Source organism: Barbus barbus, assembly GCF_936440315.1.
Source record: "Barbus barbus genome assembly, chromosome: 10".
Classification (NCBI taxonomy): Eukaryota; Metazoa; Chordata; class Actinopteri; order Cypriniformes; family Cyprinidae; genus Barbus; species Barbus barbus.
The window spans coordinates 31933365-31957507 of record NC_136738.1 but is presented as its reverse complement, the minus strand read 5'-3'; the positions used below and the strand labels follow the sequence as shown (position 1 = coordinate 31957507).

The 24143-nt window shown below is 35.0% G+C and overlaps 1 protein-coding gene across 1 annotated transcript in view; it reads left to right on the top strand.

Moving 5' to 3' along the window:
* Positions 1-7484: 7484 nt before the first annotated feature.
* LOC306875667 (rho GTPase-activating protein 6-like) overlaps positions 7485-24143 on the top strand; it is a gene marked incomplete at both ends in the record, with an annotated part of 30499 nt that continues 13840 nt past the window's right edge. Inside the window, 3 exons of the mRNA XM_079426346.1 lie at positions 7485-7916; positions 21691-21850; positions 21970-22038. Coding sequence (XP_079282472.1) covers positions 7485-7916; positions 21691-21850; positions 21970-22038 — 661 coding nt within the window. The remainder of the gene's footprint in view (positions 7917-21690; positions 21851-21969; positions 22039-24143) is intronic.

The window sequence follows — 24143 nt, the reverse complement described above, 5'->3', positions numbered from 1 at the left end:
ACATCCAGGCACGAACCTCAATGTTTATCACGTCGTTGTGATAATGTCCTGCCAACGCTGAGGTCTTAAGAATCTGAATGCATTCGAACTCAACAGCTTGCAGTTATTGTGCAATCAGTCAGTTGAGCAAGAGTCCAGAAAATGTTCAGATGTGAAGACAATAAATTGACTGAAAAATATAATGGCATGAAAGGGTGTGTCTATCTCAGGTTTCTGTTTCTTCATCTCTACTTGTCTTTTTAATTAGGTTGGCTTGACAGTCAACATACAGTTATTGTACACACTTGTGTACACACATTTTTTCTTTCTTTTAATATCCCTTAATAATGTGCAGCTCTTAAAGTATTTTAGGTACAAAATACCTTTTTAACTTAATGCATGACTTTGTCAAGCCAACATTCAAATTTTGTCTTGATGACCTTAACATTTCTAGTTTTATCAGGGCTCACAATGGGGACTGTTTTGGTTGCATATGCTCCCAAAATTAAATCTGTGTGACCTCAAAAATATATTTGGGAGCATTTGTGCAAGTGCGATATTTTGTAACCGATACAGAACTTAATAGGTAGCCAGTGCAGAGACTGTAAAATTAATATGATTATATTTTCTTGACTTGGTAAGAACTCTAGCCGCTGCATTTTCAGTATACTTACACAAATCAGCGCATGCGTGTAGTTCATTCAAGTCATTTGGAGCCTGAGTCTGCGCAGTAGCAATTTATTTGGAGCATGAATCTTCATAGTAGGTAGGTAGGTAGGTAGGTAGGTTAACTTTATTGTCCTTAAAAAGGCAATTCTTTATGTAGTAGTGATTCATTTGGAGCCTGATTCTTCATAGTAGTGATTCATTTGGAGTATGAATCTTCATAGTAGTGATTCATTTGGAGTATGAATCTTCATAGTAGTGATTCATTTGGAGCATGAATCTTCATAGTAGTGATTCATTTGGAGTATGAATCTTCATAGTAGTGATTCATTTGGAGCATGAATCTTCATAGTAGTGATTCATTTGGAGCATGAATCTTCATAGTAGTGATTCATTTGGAGTATGAATCTTCATAGTAGTGATTCATTTGGAGCATGAATCTTCATAGTAGTGATTCATTTGGAGCATGAATCTTCATAGTAGTGATTCATTTGGAGCATGAATCTTCATAGTAGTGATTCATTTGGAGTATGAGTCTGTGCAGTCATGATTAATTTAGATTATGATTAAAATGCAGTGTTTGCTTCTAATTTTAAATGGCTATAGAGACTTTGGCCTGTAATTGAGCAAATAAACATCTTGTTCATGTACTCATATTTTCATTCTTTCTTATTTCTTGCTTAAAAACATTAAAAACAATGTTTTTTTTAAATCAGCACATAATCAACCCATTTGCATGTAAAACAAGGGGCTCAAAGCAAGATATTCTGAAAACTGTCTAAAGTCAGTGGGGCTGAATTTTCCTTCAACATTCATCATTCCTTTAAACATATTTTGTGTCTCTCAGAACAACAAAATGCATACAGATTTGATACAACAATTTAAAAAGTGTTTAAAAACGTGTACATATATGAATATTACAGACTATTCGATGCTGCTTCTACAAGCAATAATTGAGTTCTAATTGTAACTTCATTGGTATCATAGGATTACTATCGTGTATAAAAGATTCATTTCAATTATGAACATAGACGTTTCTTATACATCCATCCATCTTTACAGTATAGAGAGAGACCTTCTGACATGCTCTCGGTTACACCCTTATTTGTTTACATTCACAGACCTTAAAAGAAGTCTTTGGAGATCCTGTTTCCTGTGCTAAAATGAGATAATAACCCCATGTCGGGAAGCTCTGGGGGGTATCGTGTAAACTCTGGAATAATATGTTGCAGATCTAACGCAAAGTCTTGTCTCTTTAGGGAGATGGCTTTTATTATGTCTATGGAGTTTTTAACCTTTATTTTCTTCTTCTTTGTCTTCCCCAGCAGTCACATCCATCCCATTTCCCCATAGTGAAGACTGATCTGAGTTTTTATGAAGTCGTGCAGTGTTATGATATTCAAATGAAGATGGATTGGTCTATTCTGAAGGGGAAAAATGGTTTATATATATGTGCACAGCCCTTGGGGACTGATTGCTGACATGCTGTGAGTATAAATTAAGCAGTGTTTGGGTGTGGAAGTGAAGAACTGTGACCAAAGCTTATATTTTCTGAAACTGATTTCTCTGGAGCCCATTGTACTGTTGCGGTGAACAAGCAAAGCAGTCAACATTACTCTGTTAGTGAGTCGCAGGCTGGAAACAATTCAGAAGAATTGGCTTCCTTTCCAATCACGAGTTGGAAGTTCAAATTGAATGACAGGAAGAAGAATTACATAAGCAATTCAACAGTCAAAAAACATGCCACTGAGGCATGGTTATGTTTTTGTTTTAACATTTTGTTTTATCATGTAAGGAATGCAAGTAAAAATAATCAATTAAAAGTAAATTTTAATATAAAATGGCTCGAAATAATGCAACATTCATTTTTGTAATCAAGTTTGAATTTGGCTCTGCAAAGAAAAAAGTTTAGGCACCTCTGGTCTTACGCAACAACAAAATATAAAACATACTGTATAAGTAATTTTTCTTGTAAGCTACTTCATGCTGTTTGACTTTTTGAAGGCTTCGGGTAAATACAGTTGAGTTCAAAAGTTTTCAAACCCCTTTCAGAATCTGCAAAATATTAATAATTTTACCAAAATAAGAGGGATCATACAAAATGCATGTTATTGTTTATTTAGTACTGACCTGAATAAGATATTTCACATAAAATAATAGTTGAATTTATAAAAATGACCCCGTTCAAAAGTTTACATCCCCTTGATTCTTAATACTGTGTTGTTACCTGAATGATCCACAGCTGTGTGTTTTTTTTTTTTTAGTGATAGTTGTTTATGAGTTCCTTGTTTGTCCTGAACAGTTAAACTGTCTGCTGTTCTTCAGAAAAATCCTTCAGCTCCCACAAATTCTTTGGTTTTGCGGCATTTTTTTGTATTTGAACACTTTCCAACAATGACTGTATGATTTTGAGATCCATCTTTTCACACTGAGGACAACTGAGGGACTCATAAGAAACTATTACGGAAAGTTCAAACACTCACTGATACTCCAGAAGAAAAAAACATGCATTAAGTAAATAAAAGATTTTGAATTTGAAGATGAGGGTAAATTTAACTTAATTTGACTTCTGGGAAACATGTAACTATCTTCTATAGCCTCTGAAGGGCAGTACTAAATAAAAAAAAATTGATATTTAGGCAAAATAAGAAAGTTTTATGTTTAAAGTTTTCATTGCCTGCAAAGGATTCTCAAAATATTTATGATTATATTTTTTTATTATGAGTTTATTTATGATTACATTTATTTGTCTAATTACATTTGAGCCCCTGAAAATGATTATAAAAATGTGTCTGTCGCAGCTTTAATTACGTTAGGAAGGGGGATGGGCTATCAGACTATTGACAAAATAACCTTACAAAATTCATACACTACATGGTTGAGTATATAGTGCATAAGTACTTAGTGTATAAGTGCATAGTGTATAGTGCATCATTTGGGACACAGTCAGTGCCTGTACAAATGGTGTTCCATAGTAGAGGCCTGCTGTCCCACGGAGACTAGGACCGGCCAGATTTCTTGCCACGCAGGATTAAATTCCAGAATAAAACGCGGCAGCGGTCGGTAATTCTGGTGCAATTTGAACGGGAGCAGGCGGTCTAACAATATCCTGTTCCCGACGTCCTTTCAGAACTGCATATCTGGGCTTTATTCAAACACCGGCCTGCACTCGACTGTTATGCACGCGCTGCACGCATGAACCAGTGCTTCGTTTGATTTAGAGATCTGTGCGCAGCATGTGCATAACGATGCTTAGAACAGGCTGTACCGGTGGTGAATATACGGCCCGCAGCAAGATATTACAGCAAGATGTTAAACAAATTATAATTGGCCATTTTTATACAACCTACATTTTTTTCCCTCTGCGACAATTGTTCGTATTGTGTTGTAAAGGCTAAACGAATTGCATCCTGACAAGACAAATAAAAACAAGGAATACAATTTTTGTACATATTTATTTTCTCTGTGACACTTTTTTTCCTACTGTGTTGGACACAAAATTTGTTTAACATTTTGCTGTCAATAAAAGACTCTTGACAAGATGAATAAGAAATACAATTTTGTGCAGACTACACTTTTATTTGTTAGCCTATCTCGCTTTCTTTCAGTAGAGGAAATTTAAATGTGTGATTCTGGAAACGAGATCTAAATTTAGCGGGAACGGTCGGGTCGGGAAGAAAATTATTCAAAGTGGACAGCGGGTGAATAAAGAGTGAATATATGGCAGCTATAAAGCTGCAGTCCGTAAGTTTTGCCTCTTTGTCGCCATCTCTGTTTGAAAACCTGGAATTGCAGCTTTTTGCGGAATTATCTTCCTTGCGTGGGTTTGTGAGTAGGCACCAATATTATCCGTCCTTTCACTTTCAGGACCGCAGTTGTAGGACCACATTTCTAGGACCCTAGTTTTTTGTGACAGCGCCACCTACCGAGTCGGAGAACCGCAGTCCCAGGAACGCATTTCCAGGAGCTTAGTTTTGGAGGACCGAAAAAAGTACTACCAAGGCAGTATTTCCACCCAGTTTTAACTACATTAGAGTTTTAGAGTTTTTGAAAGTTTTATTACACCCAAATACTACTTTCTTTATTGCAATTAAACCTGGTTCCTATGTTGAGTAATTATTGGGTCTAAGTAGCAAAATGTAATAACTCAAATAATATAAACAAGGAATCATGTCACTAGATCAACCACATTTTCAAGTACAAAGGGAAGGCAGAAGGATGGCTCTGGGGGTAGATTTAAGATTGTGTATATTTTATAAAATAATATATTACAACAGTTGAACTTGAACACACAAAAAACTAATTTAATGACGTGAACCACATAGAAAGAACTTCATGGACAACGTCTTCACTGACTCCTACGAGAGAGAAAGAGAGAGAAGTGAATGAAATAAGGAACATTTAGTTGAACATGTTCTCTCTCATTTTAAATTTCATATTTAAAAGATCTTAATTACCGCAGAGCACACACACATATACGATACAAAAATAATTACATCAATCTTCATACCAATTAATGTTCATAATACTATTATTGCATACTGTTCAAAGATTTGGAAAAAAAATATTTTTATGTTGTGGGAACAAAGGTTCTTGAAACATTCATGTCAATAAAGCCCATCTGAATTTAGAAAAGAAATCTGAATAGAAATAACATATTATTGACATGACTTTTCCTGACCTTTAAATATTTAAAGCACACATTGTGATGTATGCAGCAGCACTACCTACCACCTGGATGCTCTCCCCTCTTTTCTCAATTGTTTCTCTATCACTCTATTAAATTCTTCCACTTCACTGAAATAGTAAATGGAGAACATAATCACTGCTAGGTTAACAGAAATACTGTTAAAACTTAAAAAAGGATATATTGGACATTGTGTAAAAACAATTCCATTTTCTACTCTTACCTGTGATGATAATCAGGACCAGAGAGGAAGGCCTGCTCAGCTCATCAAAAGAAAATTGTTAGGTCTGTACATAAGTAGCATAAGTTATAATATACATTAGGGTTTGAAAGGGCAGAAACATGCACAATACATTATATTGTTATGCATACCTCTGGAAATAGAACACCACAGATTAACCGCACTTCATCCGTGAAGCTCAGTTGCGTAGGTGTTTTATGTAGTACTGACTTCAGAAAAGCAAAAAGGTTGTCCTGTTGTTCTTCACTGTCAAGGTAGACAGGCACCTGGCGAAAGGACTTCAGAGCATACCATTTTGAAGTCTTCCCGTTGAGTACGTCTTATGGGCAAATTGGATTGTTATGTGTTTCTTGAAAAACTACAAGCTTTCACGACGAATGCTCTACAGTTTATTGTGCTGTCAATAAGTCAACACAGGGCTTATCATGCAACACTTTCATTAAATTCATGTGCTAACCATTCATTTTACAGCATTAGAGGCTAATATATGATGGCTATGCATTCAAGACTATTTAGCAAATCACGATCACTTCGGCTACGCTAACTTTCCAATGAAATGCATCACAATTTATTCACATTTGATACTCACACTCTGATTGTCATCCATCTTCGCTGGCCCTCTAATTCGGTAGGTGGCGTTGTCACTAAAAACCTAGGGTCCTAGAAATGTGGTCCTAGGACTGTGTTTCTGAAAGCCTCCGGTTTTGCAGGCAGATGCTACTCGTTGGCACGGCTGCAGCGCGGATGAATCTAATGTTTTGAGGAGTATGTGTCGCTGTCAGTCACCGCACTGGTGTGAATACTGCACTTAGGAATCACAGATTCTAGCCTGTATCTTGGAATATATGATCCAAATAAGAAATTTTCAACGTATATTGTCATCTGAACAAGCAACAAGTCTGCCAAGTTTGTTCTGACCAACTGAGGAAAAAAGCATTACCGTAAATCACGCTACCAATGGTGATTAAGTGTAACGATCGGTTAGCTCATATCACATCAAACCGTGCAAATTATTATTATTGTTATACTTTATTCTCAAATTATTAATGTTAACAACATCAGCATTGCATGACTTTCAGTATAGTGTGTATTAGCATGTAGATTTCAATTTCTGTAGTCTAATCTAATTGTCATGCCATACGAATTTCATATTTATTAATTATTTTAACCCAAAAAGTAAACTATGCTTCATCCGAACTGGTTTTCTTCCAAATACAAATCTTGTGTAATCCCAGGCTATCTGTAATCAGAAGCATATTTAAAACTGGAATATAATTTAATTCACATGTGTTTCATAAACATGCAATTCTCTCTAGATTACAATCCACCATCAAAATGATACACTGAATTATTGTAGCTGCTGTGAGGAAAGGATCCTAACATGTGAGAGCCTACTTTATGTTTACAGATGTGACGTAATGCCACAGTTCCATGCTCGAAAACTTAAATATTGTCATTATGTATCGATTTAATGTATATTTAAATAGGCTACTACACATTTTACAAAAATAGTTGCTTTATAAATCTGTAGAATATGCCTATATAGCTGGCCAAACTGAGCGAGACGCTTCTTTTAGATTCCACTGAAAGTCATTACGAAATTAAATCGTCAATCAATGAGAAGTGTGAAGGTTTGCCTCAGTTTCTCAGAGACACCGAGGCAGGGCGGAGGAAGAGGGTGGGATCGTTCACAGAGATGAAGTTGAGAAACTTTACTGACGCGCTTTTTGGCTTGAATAGTGGAAACATCCCTTGACAAATACAGCAGAGATGGATAAGATAATGTAATTTGTTTGTTTTAAATACATTTTCTCTGTTTTCATTGAAAGACAAGCATCAGCAGCTGTTCAGTCAGTCGCGTTCACATGGGGTTTGTGTTTGGGGCGTCAGTCTGTGTCTCATATCGCAGGGATGTCCGCGCAAGGCTTGCTAAACAGCGTCTTCTCATGTTCCTCATCGGGCTCTAAAACCCTCGCAAAGAGGAAACTGCACCAGACTCGCAGCTTGGATTCTGCGCTGATCAGAAACTGCGCGACGCCTGGAGACGCCAGCGGTCATCGCTCATTCTGCCTGAGCTCGAGCTCCACAGCTGGATTTACTAACAGCCAAAGCTCTTCAGAAAGCCTCGCTGCGGACCCCAGACTCAAACCGCGTCTTTCCACATCTTCAGACGCTTCGTCGATCTCCAGTCTTCATTTTGACTACAGAAGCGGCAAACGCAACGCGTCCAGGGATTTATCTCTACATCTCTCTGGTTCCAGCAACATCTTCTCACCGAGAAAGTGGCTTCAAAGAAAGTTGCCTCAGTCGGATGCTGTTTCGCACAATATCTGTAAATCGGAGGTAAGATTATAAAAAAATGCATTGAAGATTTCAAACTAAAATGAATGTTTTGTTGACATGGATGCTGTTTTTGCGTCACAGTTTGAATAGAAGTTTGCAAATGTCAAAGCAAATGATAAATCATGAGGCTTGTCTGGTCAGGCCATCCAGGTTGTTCTGTCTTTTCTCGAGTATGAGTTTTTTTTTTCATGCATTGTTGATAAATGCATATAAACATCATGATTGATATATTGCTAAAGGAAGAGTATGTTTTTTGATGATGATGATGATGATGATGATGATTTCACTGTATTTTTAAGTTTTTCACGAATTTTAATCAGCTGTGTATGCCTGCTCATTTTAAATTGTCATGCGGTGTGACTTTTTTTTTCCTTCCAGATATGCAAATGTTTAATATAGTCTTGTAATTAATTTGAGCTCAAATGTAAACTTCACAGTGATTTTATTACAATTTAAAGAATGCATATGGGCAGTTTTAACCAAGCAGCTGTTGTATAACTTTAAACTTGACAAGTAGTAGTGGGTCTTCATTAACTGAGTCTTGGCAGTATATCATGCCGGATCAGATGCATAATTACGACTAAGCATGCATCCAAGTCTCAGCATTGAGATTGACACTTTACGGTAATTTCTGGATCACCGTACCACCAATTCTAATTCAAAATAGTTGGAATGACTAAACTGATGTTTAGTCATTTATCAAGTGTTCTGTCCTGAGGAACTTCACAATCAATTTATCCTGCAGGAGCCAGCACTACTTGCACTATTGCAATGCCAAGTTTCAAAAGTGTGTTTGCATAGAAACTAGAGCTGAAATAAAATGCACAAATCGAGAAAAGCAAGACCAAAAACTATTTATGAAAAATTAATGGAAAGTTTGTTGAAGGTTGTGACGGTCTCAAACGGAGGTGTGATGTTTGATCCACCACAGAACAACAGAGACAGAGAAGATTCTGGAAAGCGACTTTGTACATTGTTTTGATGGAACCAAGTGACACTTGCTTACTGACCATACAGAGGATGGGAAGAAATATAGACCTGTAGGAGTGCGTCGTTCCAGTGACAGCCTGACGTCAAAGCCTTGAATTCAATGCAGTCGGCTGAAGATAACCAGTGGAGTGAGACCAAGAAGGCAGTGACATGAACTCTGTTTGGTTGATTGAAGATCAGACACGCAGAGAGTGTGGACAGGAGGATCTAGTAGTTCAGCTTGTCGAAGGCAGCAGACTGCGCTGGTAGGATGAAGACAGATGACTTAGCGTGGCTCTTGCCAGCCTCAGGGTTTCAGCAGCAGACAGCATGGAAGTCTTCATGGAATATCCGCTTTCCTTCACTGCAGAATCCAATATAGATATACAATACTAACCCTATAAAAACAACTGAAGATATTGAACTCATACGGTGGTTTAGCTGCTGATCCTGACTTTAATAAATGCATTATCCTCAAACCATTGAACTTAACACTAAATTCCACTGGAAAACGTAATGTCAATAATTCAATGCAGTAAAGTGCACAATGGGATGTGCTGTCATTGTCATCGGATTGAAAAATTGCATTTGCATGCTTTAATAACAAAATAATGTGCAATTCAGTGAATGGGACTTTCTGAAGTGCAACCTGTTGTCAAGATGTGTTAAATGTTCAGGGTAAATTAAAGTGGCATTAATCTCACACATGTCTGAAGTGCCAGGAAATACCAAGGTGTTGTGAAAGTGCTTGCTTTTTGAAGTAGCTTTGCAAAGATCAGGAATGTGAACTAATGAAATTGCATTATTAAAGCATCTATGATTAAAGACAAATCAACAAACACCTCTTTATAATTAATGCATGTTTTTTATCAAACTGTGGCCATACTACAATATTGAGAAACCAAAACACCAAATTTGTAGATGTTTGTGTTGGCCAGCCCAAAGGGGAGCTCTCTTTGTAACAGTTACCTAACCTCTCAGGAATCTGGAGTTTATAAAGCTCCTCCTATAAAGCAGTTCAGCTGAGTCTTTTAGAGCACGGCTCTTTCTATTATTTGGCCAATGAAACTGACAGGCAGCAAAAGGCAGACTTTTTGTTTTTGCCACATTGCCTTTTTTACAGTCTTGATTGGTAGGGTATTTGAAACCACATTGCAAAATGACAATAAGTCATAAATATTGGATTTTAAAACCAATAAAATCTGGAATCTATAGGCAGTAAATTCATATTTTCTCTTATGTGCATTGCAATATATGCTTTGATTTATAAGCAGCCACAATGGCTCATTTGCACAGACAAAAAACATCTTAAAGTAGTAGACTTGCAAGGCACAACAGTATTACTTGTGTTTCTTTGCTTCCCTTTGGCCCCTTTGCCTTTTGCAGACTGTTTCAGAGAATTTGTTACAGTAACAAGCTTAACAATGTTTAGATCTCGAGGCAAAGTGCTCTGATATTTCTCACTAAAATACAGCCACATTCAACTTTTATTGGGTTGCTTTTAAATAAATTCCCATTTTTGGTCAAATTGCATTTATCGGTGCACTTGTCCAATGCTTAAATTTAGACTTGGCTTAAAATATTAGCTGTTATGTTAAATGTTTTTTTTTTTTTGGAGAAATGTTCTGTTTCTGTAGAATAACGCAACAGGAAAAGAGCAATGAAAACGGCATGTTCTTTCACTATTTTCTGTTTTGTTGAATAACAGAACACTCATATTTATTGAAAACAGTTCAACTGAATGAGCTTTTTTTAGTCAGTAAGCCCACATTGTTCTTTTATAGTCCCGTATACTTTGTGTCGCAAAAAGCTTGTCTGCAGTAAGTCTTTGTACTGCATGTGCTATAAGAAACCGTGTAAGAGTGGAGCGTACTTCTTCAGCGAAGTGACATCTGGTTTACATGAAGTCTGCCTCAGCTTCTATTTCTCACAGCAGAGCAGCATGACCTGATCTTTGGCAGCGGTACCCATGCAAATAGTTCTTCCCACTGGAGACTGTCAACTGAGTACAACAGCACTTTGGGGTCTTTTTAAGGTCTTCTTTCATGTTCAACAGTTTCGTGAATCTTCAAGCTTGCAGTGGTCTTTACCACCGATAAAACCAACATGCACTTTTGAGTGCTAATGGAGAGTCTCTTGGGAATGTCTAAAATTAGGCAATATTCGAAGTCAACAAGTTCCTGGCCTTATTTTGCTATTTTGTTTTTGTCCTTGAATATCCTTAGAAATGCATCATTCTATGGAAATCAGAGTTTTTTAGCTTTGACAGGTTGCCGTGATTCAACACTATTGAGTTTAGATAGCAAGATCTTTGCAGAATATGTGGTTCGTTCACAGACCAGTGAATGTAGGGCATGTTCGTGAAGACTGACTCACCTTAAGCTGTTTTCAGTTGGAGCAGTGCCAGCGTAAGAGACCGTGAGGGGTTCAATGTTTTCATTAAGATGGTTTAGATTATTGCATCTCCTCCAGACAAGTACAGTTGCAACATGCGATAAACATCTCCGATCCCCAAAGTCATGTATCTGATTTTCCAGAATGATGAGTGGAAAAAGCTAGTCCTGAGGTTGGACCTTTTTAAATTTGAATTTCTAGCTACATTAAAGCAGTTGCAACATCAGTAACAGCATAACCTTTAACCGTTTTATATTTTTCCTGCCAATCATCTCAGTGTATTGCTGCACACACACGTATGTGCGGCACGTTCATGTTCATACTGCATATTTGTGGCCCTGTTTACACCTAGAGTTAAAGGAACAGTTCACCCATAAATTAAAATGTGCTCACTTTCAGACCATCCAAGATGTGGATGAGTTTTTCTTAATCAGATCTGGAGAAATGTAGCATTTAATCACTTGCTCAGCAATGGATGCTCAGCAATGGATGCTCTGCAGTGAATGGGTGCCGTCAGAATGAGAGTCCAAACAGCTGATAAAAACATCACAATAATCCACACCACTCCAGTCCATCAGTTAACATCTGGAGAAGACAAAAGGTGCATGTTTGTAAGAAATAAATCCATCATTAAGACTTTTAAAAACCATTGCTTCAGGCTGAAATAAGAGTCCATAATCCATAATAATGATTCCTCGAGTGAAAACGTGTCCAGGTCTGAATCAGGAAAGAAATCTGCACAGATCAAGCACCGTTTACTAGCCAAAACAGTCCAGAACAGCTTTACACAAATAGGCCTATGGGGTGGATTTTGATGTGAGAGATGACAGGAGATGGATTTTTTCACTGGAGGAAGCATTATTATGGATTTTAGACTTTTATGAAGCAACAGTTTGAAGTTAAAAACATCTTGATGGATTTGTTTCTTACAACCACGCAGCTTTTGTCTTCGCAAGATGTTAACTGATGGACTGGAGTGGTGTGGATTATTGTGATGTTTTTATCAGACTCTCATTCTGACGGCACCCATTCACTGCAGAGCATCCATTGCTGAGACACTGATGCAGAGACACATATCTACAAACCTGATGACGAAACAAACTCATCTACATCTTGGATTGCCTGAGGGTGAGCACATTTTCAGCTTATTTCTATTTTTGGGTGAACTATTCCATTAAAATGCTTTACCTGTAGGGTCATAGTTTGTCTGATTGAAATAGTCCAGTTTACCTCTGCTGGTAAAATTCATAAATACACCTTTTTTTTCATTCTTTTTTTCTTGATTGACGGACATTCAAAAGTAGACAAGTTTTCTGATGAAATTAATAAATACATACTAATTGTATTTCATTTTATTATAGTAGATGTTTCTCAAATTCCTTTTAGAGAGTCTTTAATGCATAAAAGTGGCTTAATTTGTCCTCTAAAGATGCCTGTATTGTTTGGGAAAAACAGAGGTATGATTTGAAAAATGACTTTTTTCTTATAAGAAATCCAAATGGTCCATATCATGGCTGCATATTTTTAAAAATCAAGATTATGATTGTGCAAATAAATTAATCATGCAAATAGATGATTGCAGCATTTCATTTAGGCCTGCAAGTTGCATCAAAGCTTTTTTTTGTTTTTGCTCGTTTGCAATGATGAATCAGATGCATTAATCTATAGGCCTATGAATGGTGACAACTGTTCCTGTAATGAGTGCATGAGTCACAAATCTATGTTTCACTTCTGCTCGCGGTTGCACATGATTGCATTTTTGCAACAACTTTTGCATGGACAAACATCACTCACTTTTTTTTTTAGTCTGTTTGCGAAGTGTTGTGTTTGTATGACACGCTATCTGAGTTTTTCCAGCTTCATGTATCAATTAAATCCATTGTTAACAGCTTCAAAAATGCTGTACGGCCAACAAAAGAAGTTTGTTTGAATCTTGAATTTTTCCCACACCAGTTTCCTTTCGAGTCCGGTTGGAAAGAGTTGAAATAAGCGAGAGGAAGACGTGTTTCCGTTGCCAGGCAACTACTGTATGATGTTCATGTGTTCTTTTTTGAGGGTGCGTCCTGACTGACTCAGTGATTAATGTAGTGATGTAATGTAGTCATGCGGTACTTCCTGTTTCTTTGTGCCAGTTGGGGGTTTGACACTGGGAATGAGATAAAGTGATATTTAATGCTCTTACATCATCACAGCTATTAAATAGGATTGTTCAAGAGATTTCTGTGAACAGTTGAACTCTTCGTACCTTTGTATCTTCATTGTTTGGTTAAAGAGTTAGATTGGAGAACAAATTGGCTCCGTTTCAGTTCATGAGTATGAATTTGAAGTGAATTGACCAAGTCCCATTGGATTTTCAATTTGGAATTTGATTGACAGAAAGAGGAATTTTAGTCACAAAAAATGTTTACATTTTAATCCAACACAAATAAAATGTGCAAGAATGGATTAGAATGTCTTAGTTTCAAGGTTTTTAAACGGTTTTTAGAGAAATTAATACTTTTATTCAGCAGTGACACATTAAATACATTTATATTTAAATACAAGGTTTATATTTCAAATAAATGCAGTATATACTGTTTTAAACATTGATAATCGAAATGTCTCTTGAGCAAATCAGTATATTAGAATGATTTCTGAAGAATCATGTGACACTGAAGACTGGAGTAATGATGCTGAAAATACAGATTTAATCACAGGAATAAATGACATTTTAACAGATATTTGCATACAAAAAAAACTATTCTAAATTGTAATAATATTTCACAATGTTTACTATATTTTAATCAAATTAATGCAACTTTTTAAAAAACTTTTTTTAATTACTTGGCAGGAATTTATTTGGAATTTTTAAGAAATTATTAATTAATTTCTCAATGTTGCACTGTATAATCTGGATGGACAATAACACTTGAAACCTTTTTTTTTTTGTATCACACTTGTCATAATGTACCGTACCTTTCATTCAAAACCAGTTATACAAACAATAGTGCCTCACAAAGCATGTGTCCACTTGTTTTACTTTGTCATTCTGAAGAAAAAGACAGAAAGTGACACACCCGAAGGACTCACTTTCTCAAAGTCTCAATAGCTGGAAGTGATAAGTCTGTGAAAGTGACGTTCTCGCATGTAACAATGCTGTGAGTTCTCTGGAAGAGATTTTATTTGACATTTCCTCTTTGTTTTGTCAGTTTACAATGAAAACAGACACAAATGAGTCACTAATTGACATGCAATAATCTTGAGATCTCAGTTCTTGTGGTTGCAGACTTTGGTTTCTTGGTAAATCTGAGTAGTTTAAAAGGTTGTTGAGATTTCTTCTGAAACTGTAGTGAAAATACATGAGATTAACCAGGCGAAAAAGTCTCCATTTGCGCTCCATCTCATTGCTGTTGAGAAGAAACTGAGATTTTAAGGAGATCTCACTCGTGTTTTTTTTCTTTCCCATGGGAAGCTGACTCCCATAATGCTTTGGCTCAAGCGTAGCGTGAAGACGGCATTAAGTAAGAAAGCAGCACTGTTTGTTTTCCTTAAGAAATTCTGCAAGGAAGCCCCTGAATCCGCAAGATCTTATTTCCTATCAAAACGAAAGTGGCTAAACTGATCCAGAGTGAGGAAAAACCACAGGAAAACTGAGTTTTCTCAAGTCTTCGCTGTCTGCATTTCAGTTGGTATATTTTTAGATCAGCATTTATATTTGTAGGACGGCATGGTTTGGGGACAAATCGAATTGTACATTTTTTCTGATAAAGGTTGTGATTTTAAAATCTGATAAAAAAATTGGATTTTATATATACTGTATATATCAATATGCACTGTATCTTTTTTTTTACAGTCTGGGTATGTATAATAATAATAATAATTATTATTATTATTATTGGTTTTTTTATTACTACTAAAAAAATGATTAAATAAAAACTAAAAAGAAATATTACTATTGTTGCACATGACAAAATAAAAAAAAATATATTAATAATTGTATTTTACTACTGTGAAATTACAATAATAATATTTATGGCTTAATTTCATTTTCAAACATTAAACAATTGAACTTTTTAGCCTTTGAAATCAGATTATTGCATTAAGCCATATCATGTTTTTGTTTTTGTTTTTAATTAATTGTGCAGCCCTTTGTATTTGTAAATAGATGTTGCACATTTTTTTTGTATGTTTTGACAGAATTGATAGAACTGTACATGTTGACAGTATTTAGAAATCACACAGAACTGAGTGAAAACATTACAATGTCAGCATGTTAAATGTAATGCTGTTAAACATTTAATTAACCTAATTCATTCAAATATTAAATTCATAGTTTTCATTGCATTTCTGAGAACCTCAAAGGATTTGTAAACATTTGTATGTAAATTTTCACATCTATAAAAGCATTTAGAAGCTGTTCAGACGTTGATATAAATGTATGTGTGTTAGAAGCACATGTTATGATTGAATACTTATGAATACTAATGCGATCGCGTTGGTGAAATCGTGGTGGAGAATAGACGTGTAGCAAGCAGCTGGGCCTGAAATTACCATCAGACACAAATGTGATGCTTATTTGAGGATCCTCAAGTATCTCTTGTTAGACAGCTGTTCAGATGAAACTGTTGCTCACCTTTTATGCTGATGAGCGAGGCTTTCATTTCTGGTAAAGAAAAGTCGTCGAGTGGCACTACAGCACCAAAGGATGAAGCGACTCGTGTTTGCACTTTTCTCTTAATATCTTTTAAATGATTTTTTTAATATACTTTACTAAAGTATAGCCTCCTGCTCATTGTTTTCATGTTTCTTACCTGTGCTATTGTATTTTGTGTTGTTGGATGTTTTTGCCTTGTCTTGATATTGATATTTTATTATAAAATGCAAGAAATGCTGCACTATGTATATACTGACTTTAAGAGTTCGAAATGTTTTAAGTGATTTTGAAAGAAGTCTCTTCTGTGCACCAAGGCTGCACTTATTTGATCAAAAATACAGTAAAAATTTTGAAATATTTTTACAATTTAAAATATCAGTTTTCTATGTGAATATGTGTTAAACTGTAATTTATTTCTGTGATCAAATCTGTATTTTCAGCATTACTCCAGTCTTCAGTGTCATGATCCTTTAGAAATCATTCTAATATACTGATTTGCTGCTCAAGAAGCATTTCTGATTATTATGCTGCTGCATATTTTTGTGTATATAATATATTTTAATATATGCAATTTTTTCAAGATTCTTTTTATGATTTGAAAGTTCAAAAGAACAGAATTTATTTGAAATAAAAAAACTTTTAAATAAATGCTGTTCTTTTAACTTTCTGTGTTCCAAATGAACAGCTTACATACACTCTGTAGTGCACACTATGTAGGGACCATTTAATATTTGGAATGCAGCTTATGTGAAGCCAGCCTAATTTAATTCCACATCTGTGCACAAGTGTTATCTTGTTCGCTGATATTTCTCTGGATTTCAGTGGGAGAGCTCGTCCGCTGTCGGGAAGAGCAGAGATTTGATGTCGGAGAATGATGAAGTGCAGGTGTTAGTGGGGTGTGTAGTGTAGTACTTAAGAAAGAATGCCATAATTTAATGTTCTGATGACATTTTTCATTCATATAACATGAGTCAGATGAACTTTCTCTGTGCAGATTTGACCACAATGGCGCAACTCCTCTAAATATCTGTTGTATTTGGTGTAAAAGACTTTCACATTGTGTTCTATCCAGGGGTGGCATCAAGATATTTGTGGTTTTAAAGTCACCTTTATAGGTTGCACAATGTGAGGCCCATCTAGAAATGATTTGTTGAGTCTGGTATGGAAGGACTTGACGGGTTGCACACCTTTGATCTGAACTTGAACACTGCGAGCGAGACACCATCATCACCCGACGTCAATGCCTGACCTCACTGATGCTCTTGGGAGTGAACGGGAGTGAATCCCTGCATCCATGATCCAACATCTAATGGAAAGTCTTTCCAAAAGAGTGGAATCTGCTATAGCTGCAATGCTTTTTTTTGCTATGCATTTGAAATGAAGTGTTCAACAAATGTGTAACATGGTGATGGTTAAAAAAAAAAAAACATGAGATGGGAGGAAAAATTTTACTTAACGCCTTTATGTATAATGCATTATAAATGTTGTACATAACTATAACCGAATTTAAAATGCATATTGTAACAATGAATTGATAAGTGTTTTAATGCATTAACTGTGGTTACAATTATTCATGAGATTGCATTACAAGATACGGTGCATTACAAGGCATAATTAATTCATTAAACCTACTTTTATAATGCATTATACATAAAAGCTTTAAAGTGTTATCAATTTTATTTCTATGCATTTGCTCTCTCTTGCAAAACATTTGCTTTCATTAGCAAAACCTTTCAGTTTGCATACAAAACTTTTCTGATGGAAATATACAGTAATATTAGGAGGTGAAACTATGCAAGGGAACGCAAAGTTTCTTAGTGGAACATAAAACCTTTGTGAGAGGGGCCAGTGTTTTTATTTTTTAGTTAAACAATACTTTTGTGAAAACACAACTGTTACGCAAGCAAATGCAAAGTTAGTTTTTCACGGCAACACAATACTTTTGTGAGAATTAACACAAAGTTTCTTAGTGGGACACAAAGTTTCAGTGTAAAGCAATACTTTTGCGAAACTTCACATTTGTTCCTGCAAAAGTATTCGGTTCCTACGGTGCCCCTTAGAGCTCATGGTGGTGGAAAGATTTTGGGGTGGATGAAAAAAATTCGGGGTCGGAGGAAAAAATATTTTTCAAATCTTTTGCGTTCCCTCGCATAACGCTAACATATTTGCGAGAGAACGCAAAGTTTTGCGAGGGAACGCAAAAGATTTGAAAAATATTTTTTCCTCCGACCCCGAATTTTTTTCATCCACCCCAAAATCTTTCCACCACCATGAGCTCTAAGGGGCACCGTAGGAACCGAATACTTTTGCAGGAACAAATGTGAAGTTTCGCAGCGAAACAATACTTTTGTGAGAGTGAACACAATTTTTCTCAGTGGAACGCAAAATTTCTTTGGGGAATGCAATAGTTTAGCAAACGCAACATTTCTTAGTGAAAATCACAAATGTTTTGCAAGCAAATGCAAAGTTTCTCGGGAACGCAATACTTTTGTGAGAGAAAACAAATGTTTTATGAGCGAATGGAAAATTTCTTGGGGAAACACAATACCTTTGCAAGAGAAAGTATTTTTATTTTTTTTCCATCACCATTAGGGGACCCCATTAGGCAATTTACCATTAATCAGTAGAAAAAAAAAAAAATTTAAAAATATATGATTATTTTATTGATCTCATTTTGAGTGGATGCAGCCAACGTCTTTGCTCGTGTGGTTTCATCTGGGTTATTATGCAAGCAGATGAGGAACTGCTGGTGTTTGGATTGAGTGTTGACCTTCTGCAGCTGGGAAGGAAATGCTCAGTGAATGTTTGACTTGTGCTGTTAGGCATGCATGTGGTCCTGTTATCCAAGTTTATGAGATTGGCTGGAGCGGAAAAGTGAAAAAAAAAAAAAGTGTGGTTGCATATCACATATGCTACACAATGACCCATAATAGGAGGTATTTACTATATTTACTGTATTTACTACATTGAAAAGAGTTTCTTCAAAAGAAATGAGTTCCAAGAAAAAAATAGCTGCATGAATAACTAATGTTTTCAAAGGAATAGATGATCCATGAATGTCATGAAGTTCACCTGTAATTGTTGGGAAAGGCCCTAGAAATGGGTCAGTATTTTTCATTGTTGTTGGACTATAAGCCTCTTTGGATCTGGACTCATATGACAGTTTCCACTTCAACATGGATCAAAGAAAGCATAATCTGGTCGAGGCCGGTTAATCAGAGGTCGTGAGTATCTGCCTGCACGGTCTGTTTCCTTCCTCACCGCTCATTAAGGCTGGACGATATAGATAAAAAAAAGAGTGTGTGTTTGTGAGCCACACGTTCTGCATGTGCATTTATTTTTATTTGCATAGACACGCAAACATATGATATTAATGTACTGACAGCATCTAATAAAATAAACAGCAAATGTTTAAAAATCTATATTTAGGAATATTGAGTTCATTGGTTAATTCTACTCTACTTATGATCCATGGGAGTATGTTTTCAATCACATTTATTGAATAATAAAATAATTTAATTTAAATAATAATTTAATAACAAATATTATATTATTTATTTAAAAAATATATATTTTTAATTATTGTTATTATTTAGTATTAGTACTATGATTGGATTAAAATGTTTAATGCAAGTAGTTAAACAGTAAAAACTATAGTTAAAATAATAATTAAACATGTTTTGTTTCTTTTCCAAATTTTGCAGTTGTTCCTCTTTTGTAAGCTGCTGTAAATACGTAATAATGTTAATTTATTTAAATAATTATTTCATAATTATATTATTTATATAATAATTACTTTAAAATATTTTATTATTTTTTAAATAATTACTAATTATTTCAAATAGTCATTATAGCTTATCAAATTACAAGCAGTAAAATATAGTACATTTAAATTATATGCAAGTAGTAAAATATAATAACTATAGTTAAAATAACCGAGGCATGTTTTCATAATGAAGAGGTAAATATTAATAAGCAGAGGTGATATTACCTGCCAGACGGTTTTTGTTACACAACACCGCTTGTTAATGATTTATGAAAATCACTAATTTGTTGTCTTAAACGTGTCATCTGATCTAACTCAGTCTGAGACTCCCGGCTAAATTGACTTCAGGGATCATTCCCAGAAAGCCCTACAAGCAAAGAGGAGTAAAAGCAAACTAACAAAACACGAGCGTCTGCCAGAGTCTGGGTTCGATTTCTCAAGTCCGAGGAGATACGGATGATCAGCAAACATCTGCCAGAACATCTGTGCAGGAATTCTCCAGTGCTTGTCACTGCATGTTCACAGAGACCTGGGCTTATTCTGGGGGAGTATAGAGATGCTTTGTGTGTATTAACTGTATCTGTCCTAACATCACAATATAAAGCCAGCAGAGCATAAGAGCAGGATTCCAGGAGCTTCATTCTCCATTGAGAAACAACCTGACATGAGCTGCTGTAGAAAACACAAGCCTAGGATTTCAGTTCTGGTTTTCAGAAATCATATTTGTGACCCTGTAGCACAAAACCAGTCTTAAGTCTCTGGGGTATATTTGCAGCAATAGCCAAAAATACTTTGCATGGTTCAAAATTATCGATTTTTCTTTCATGCCAAAAATCATTAGGATATTAAGTAAAGATCATGTTCCATGAAGATATTTTGTAAATTTCCTACTATATATCAAAACTTCATTTATGATTAGTAATATGCATTGCTAAGAAATTAATTTGAACAACTTTAAAGGCAATTTTTTGCTCCCTCATATTCCAGATTTTCTAATAGTTGCATCTCAGCCAAATATGGTCTGATCCTAACAAACCAATTTCGAAAGATTGACCCTTATGACTGGTTTTGTGGTCCAGGGTCACATTTGCTTACCAAATAAAAAACTATCCACAATCCTGAAATGAGATGCACCACTGAGAAACATTCTCATTACTTATACATGGAATGATTACATATTTTTCTTAAGTCTCTTCTGCAGTAAGAATTGTAAAATATTATTAGAATTTAAAATAACTGTTTTCTTTGTGAATATATAGTAAAATGTAATTTATTTCTGTGATCAAAGCTGTATTTTCAGTATCATTATCCAGTCTTCAGTGTCACATGATCTTCAGAAATCATAATAATATACTGATTTACTGATCAACAAACATTTCTGATTATTATCAATGTTGAAAACAGGTGTGCTGCTTCATATTTTTGTGGAAACTGTGATGCATTTAATTTTTCAAGATTCACAGATGAATAGAAAGTTCAAAAGAACAGCATTTATTTGAAATAGAAATCTTCTGTAACATTATAAATGTCTTTATTGTCACTTTTGATCAATTTAATGCATCAGTGCTAGATAAAAGGCTTACTTCAGACTTTTGAATTGTTTTTCATGCTTTCCACAAAAATATTGTGCAGCACGACTGTTTTCAACATTGATAATAATCAAAAATGTCTCAGCAAATCAGAATGATTTCTGAAGATCATGTGACACTGAAGACTGCAGTAATGATGCTGAAAATACAGCTTTATATCACAGGAATAAATTACATTTTAACATATATTCACATAGAAAATAGTTATTTTAAATTTAAATAATATTACACATTTTCATTGTATTTTTAATTTAAAAAAATGCAACCTTGGTAAGCAGAAGAGACTTATTTAATAAAACATAAATAAATCTGAATTATTCCAAACTTTTGACCAGCTGTGTATATTTGTATAATATTTAGTTGATGCTGCTGCTGCTTTATTAAAGCATTTCTCTTTCTGTGTCTATTTTGCATCTTTCATAGGGAGATTTCACCTGTAAGAAAACAGCCGGTCATAATTTCCACATGCAGTCGGTTTCCATTCAGAGTCTGTCGGAGCTGGAGAGAGTCCGGCTGCAGGAAGTCGCTCTGGTCAGACTGATGAAAGACTTTGATTTGGGATGCCAGATCACCATCCCCAAAGGTACACCGAGACTCTCACATTTCAACAAATAAGAGACGTCCTGAAGTGTCACTGCTTTATTTGTCTTGCTGTTATTTTCTGCTCTGTTTCTGACGTTTTGCATGCAATGTCTTTTCCAGATGGCCATAAGCGGAAAAAGTCACTCAGGAGGAAGCTGGATTCTTTATCCAAGGAAAAGAGAGACAAAGGTATGCATTTGGTTTTTAGATATTTGTCTTCATGCACATCTAGAAGTTAAATCTGCAAGCTGACCACGAGAAATAATGGTCAGATCTGATTTCTTCGATTAGATGTGTCTGCTTTTGTATGACGAATTAAACATCTTAATGAGATATAGAAATGCTTTAAGGCTGTAATAGTATTAATTATCTTAAATGGCATAACAAAAGTCCTAATTATTTTTTAAAAGGTCTTAAAATTGGGGCTAAAAAGAGGAATCATAATATGGTCTAATGTTACTAATAAACTTCGAAAGGCGATGAGTTAATCAAATGTGAGCAACACTTAAAGTCTAAATCAATGAAAGTCTAGTCAAGTCACCTTTATTTATATAGTGCTTTATACAATACTTGTGTCAAAGCAGCTTTACAGTATTAAACAGAAAATGAGTTTTTATGCATAGTTTATTGTCTATTGTTTATTGTAAGATATTGTCATAATTTATTAGCAGTAGATCATAACCAATGTTCACTTTGTTTTTATATTCTAACATGTTGTAGATGGTTGTATATTTTATTTGTTTGTAAACTCAAAATAAGAGTCCTGGTGTATTTCAGGCAGGTTTCAAATTAAAAGTCCTGCATTATGCATACATTTGTATTTTTTCTTATTTTTATTTTTAACACATTCAATATAGAAGTATCAGAGCAATAATCATACCTTTCTTTAAACAGATTATCATTATATCAACAACAATGCATTGATGTATTGGTATATAAACCAATTTCAGTACGCATATAGAATAAAACATGCAGGTCTTAAAAAAAGGTCCTAATTTGATCTTAAAAACTCAACTAATACTAAAAACATAAAAAAATTGCTACTTGAAATAAACGTTTACTAAAATAAAATAAAATATAAAAAAAACTTAAAATTATTATTTCAGCTAGTTTCCAAGGCAACATTTTACATTTTAATTTATTTTGACTATTTATTTTTATAAACGATATAAACATATAACATCAAAAATAATAAAAATGACAAAAACACACATCAAAATTCATAAAAGTTTAAATGAAATGAACATGCATGCAGAGAAGACAAAACAATAGCAAAAACTAAAAAAGTATCTCATTAATACAAAAATAACACTGTTAGCCAAATATATCAATATATAAGCTAACATCATTGCTCTTTTGTTGGTTTTGATTTCTTCCATTGTCCTCATTTGTAAGTCGCTTTGGATAAAAGTGTCTGCTAAATGACTAAATGTAAGTAAATATTATAAACAGATGTTCATTTATGCACTTCTCATTTGCTAACATGTTCCAAATATCATCTTGCGCTTCAGTAGAAGAACATCTGACCGTCTGAACAAAGAGTCACATGATCAATGACACTCATTAACTCTCGTTTGATTAGTCACATAGAAACGGAGCACAATCTGCTTTTACATTATATCTTCATGTTTAGATCCTAAAACATGTATTTATAGGTTTAAATGGAGAACCAAATATTAGAGATGTTCTCATACTGTACGTCTGATCTCCTGTAGCTCCTCTATGATATTAATATATAGTGCTTTGACCCAGAATGCGGCGTGACGGCAGTGATCCGCCTCAGCGGCTGCGCAGTAATGTGTGCTGGAATGCAGACGCTCCCGCTGCGCTCCGACTGCCTCGAGAAATAACAACAACAGGCCGCTCCGATTATTTGTGTTGCAGATCAGACCTCCGACGTCTCACGCCGTACGCATTCCTTTCACGTTTACATTAAACCACTGAGATGTTCAGTGTGCAATGCCACAATACAAAAATGTGTATATGCCATGTTTTATTACTTTATATATTAAGCAATATGAAATAAGCAGGACCGTCTGTGTGTGATATTGCTTAATGAATCTGGCAGGTTTTAAAATCCCATGTGGAATTCATGTAAATATTTTAGTTCATTTGACTGACAAAAGGTTTGGGAAATCCTTGATTAAAGAAGCTGCACTAAATCTTTGCAGTAAAAAGCACTGGAGAAATCACATGAAAAGACTAATAATTATTATCAACATTAGAGGACCCTGAACATCTGAATGTGTCGTGTAATTATTGATATATTAAGAAAAAAAGTTTGGGAATCCTTG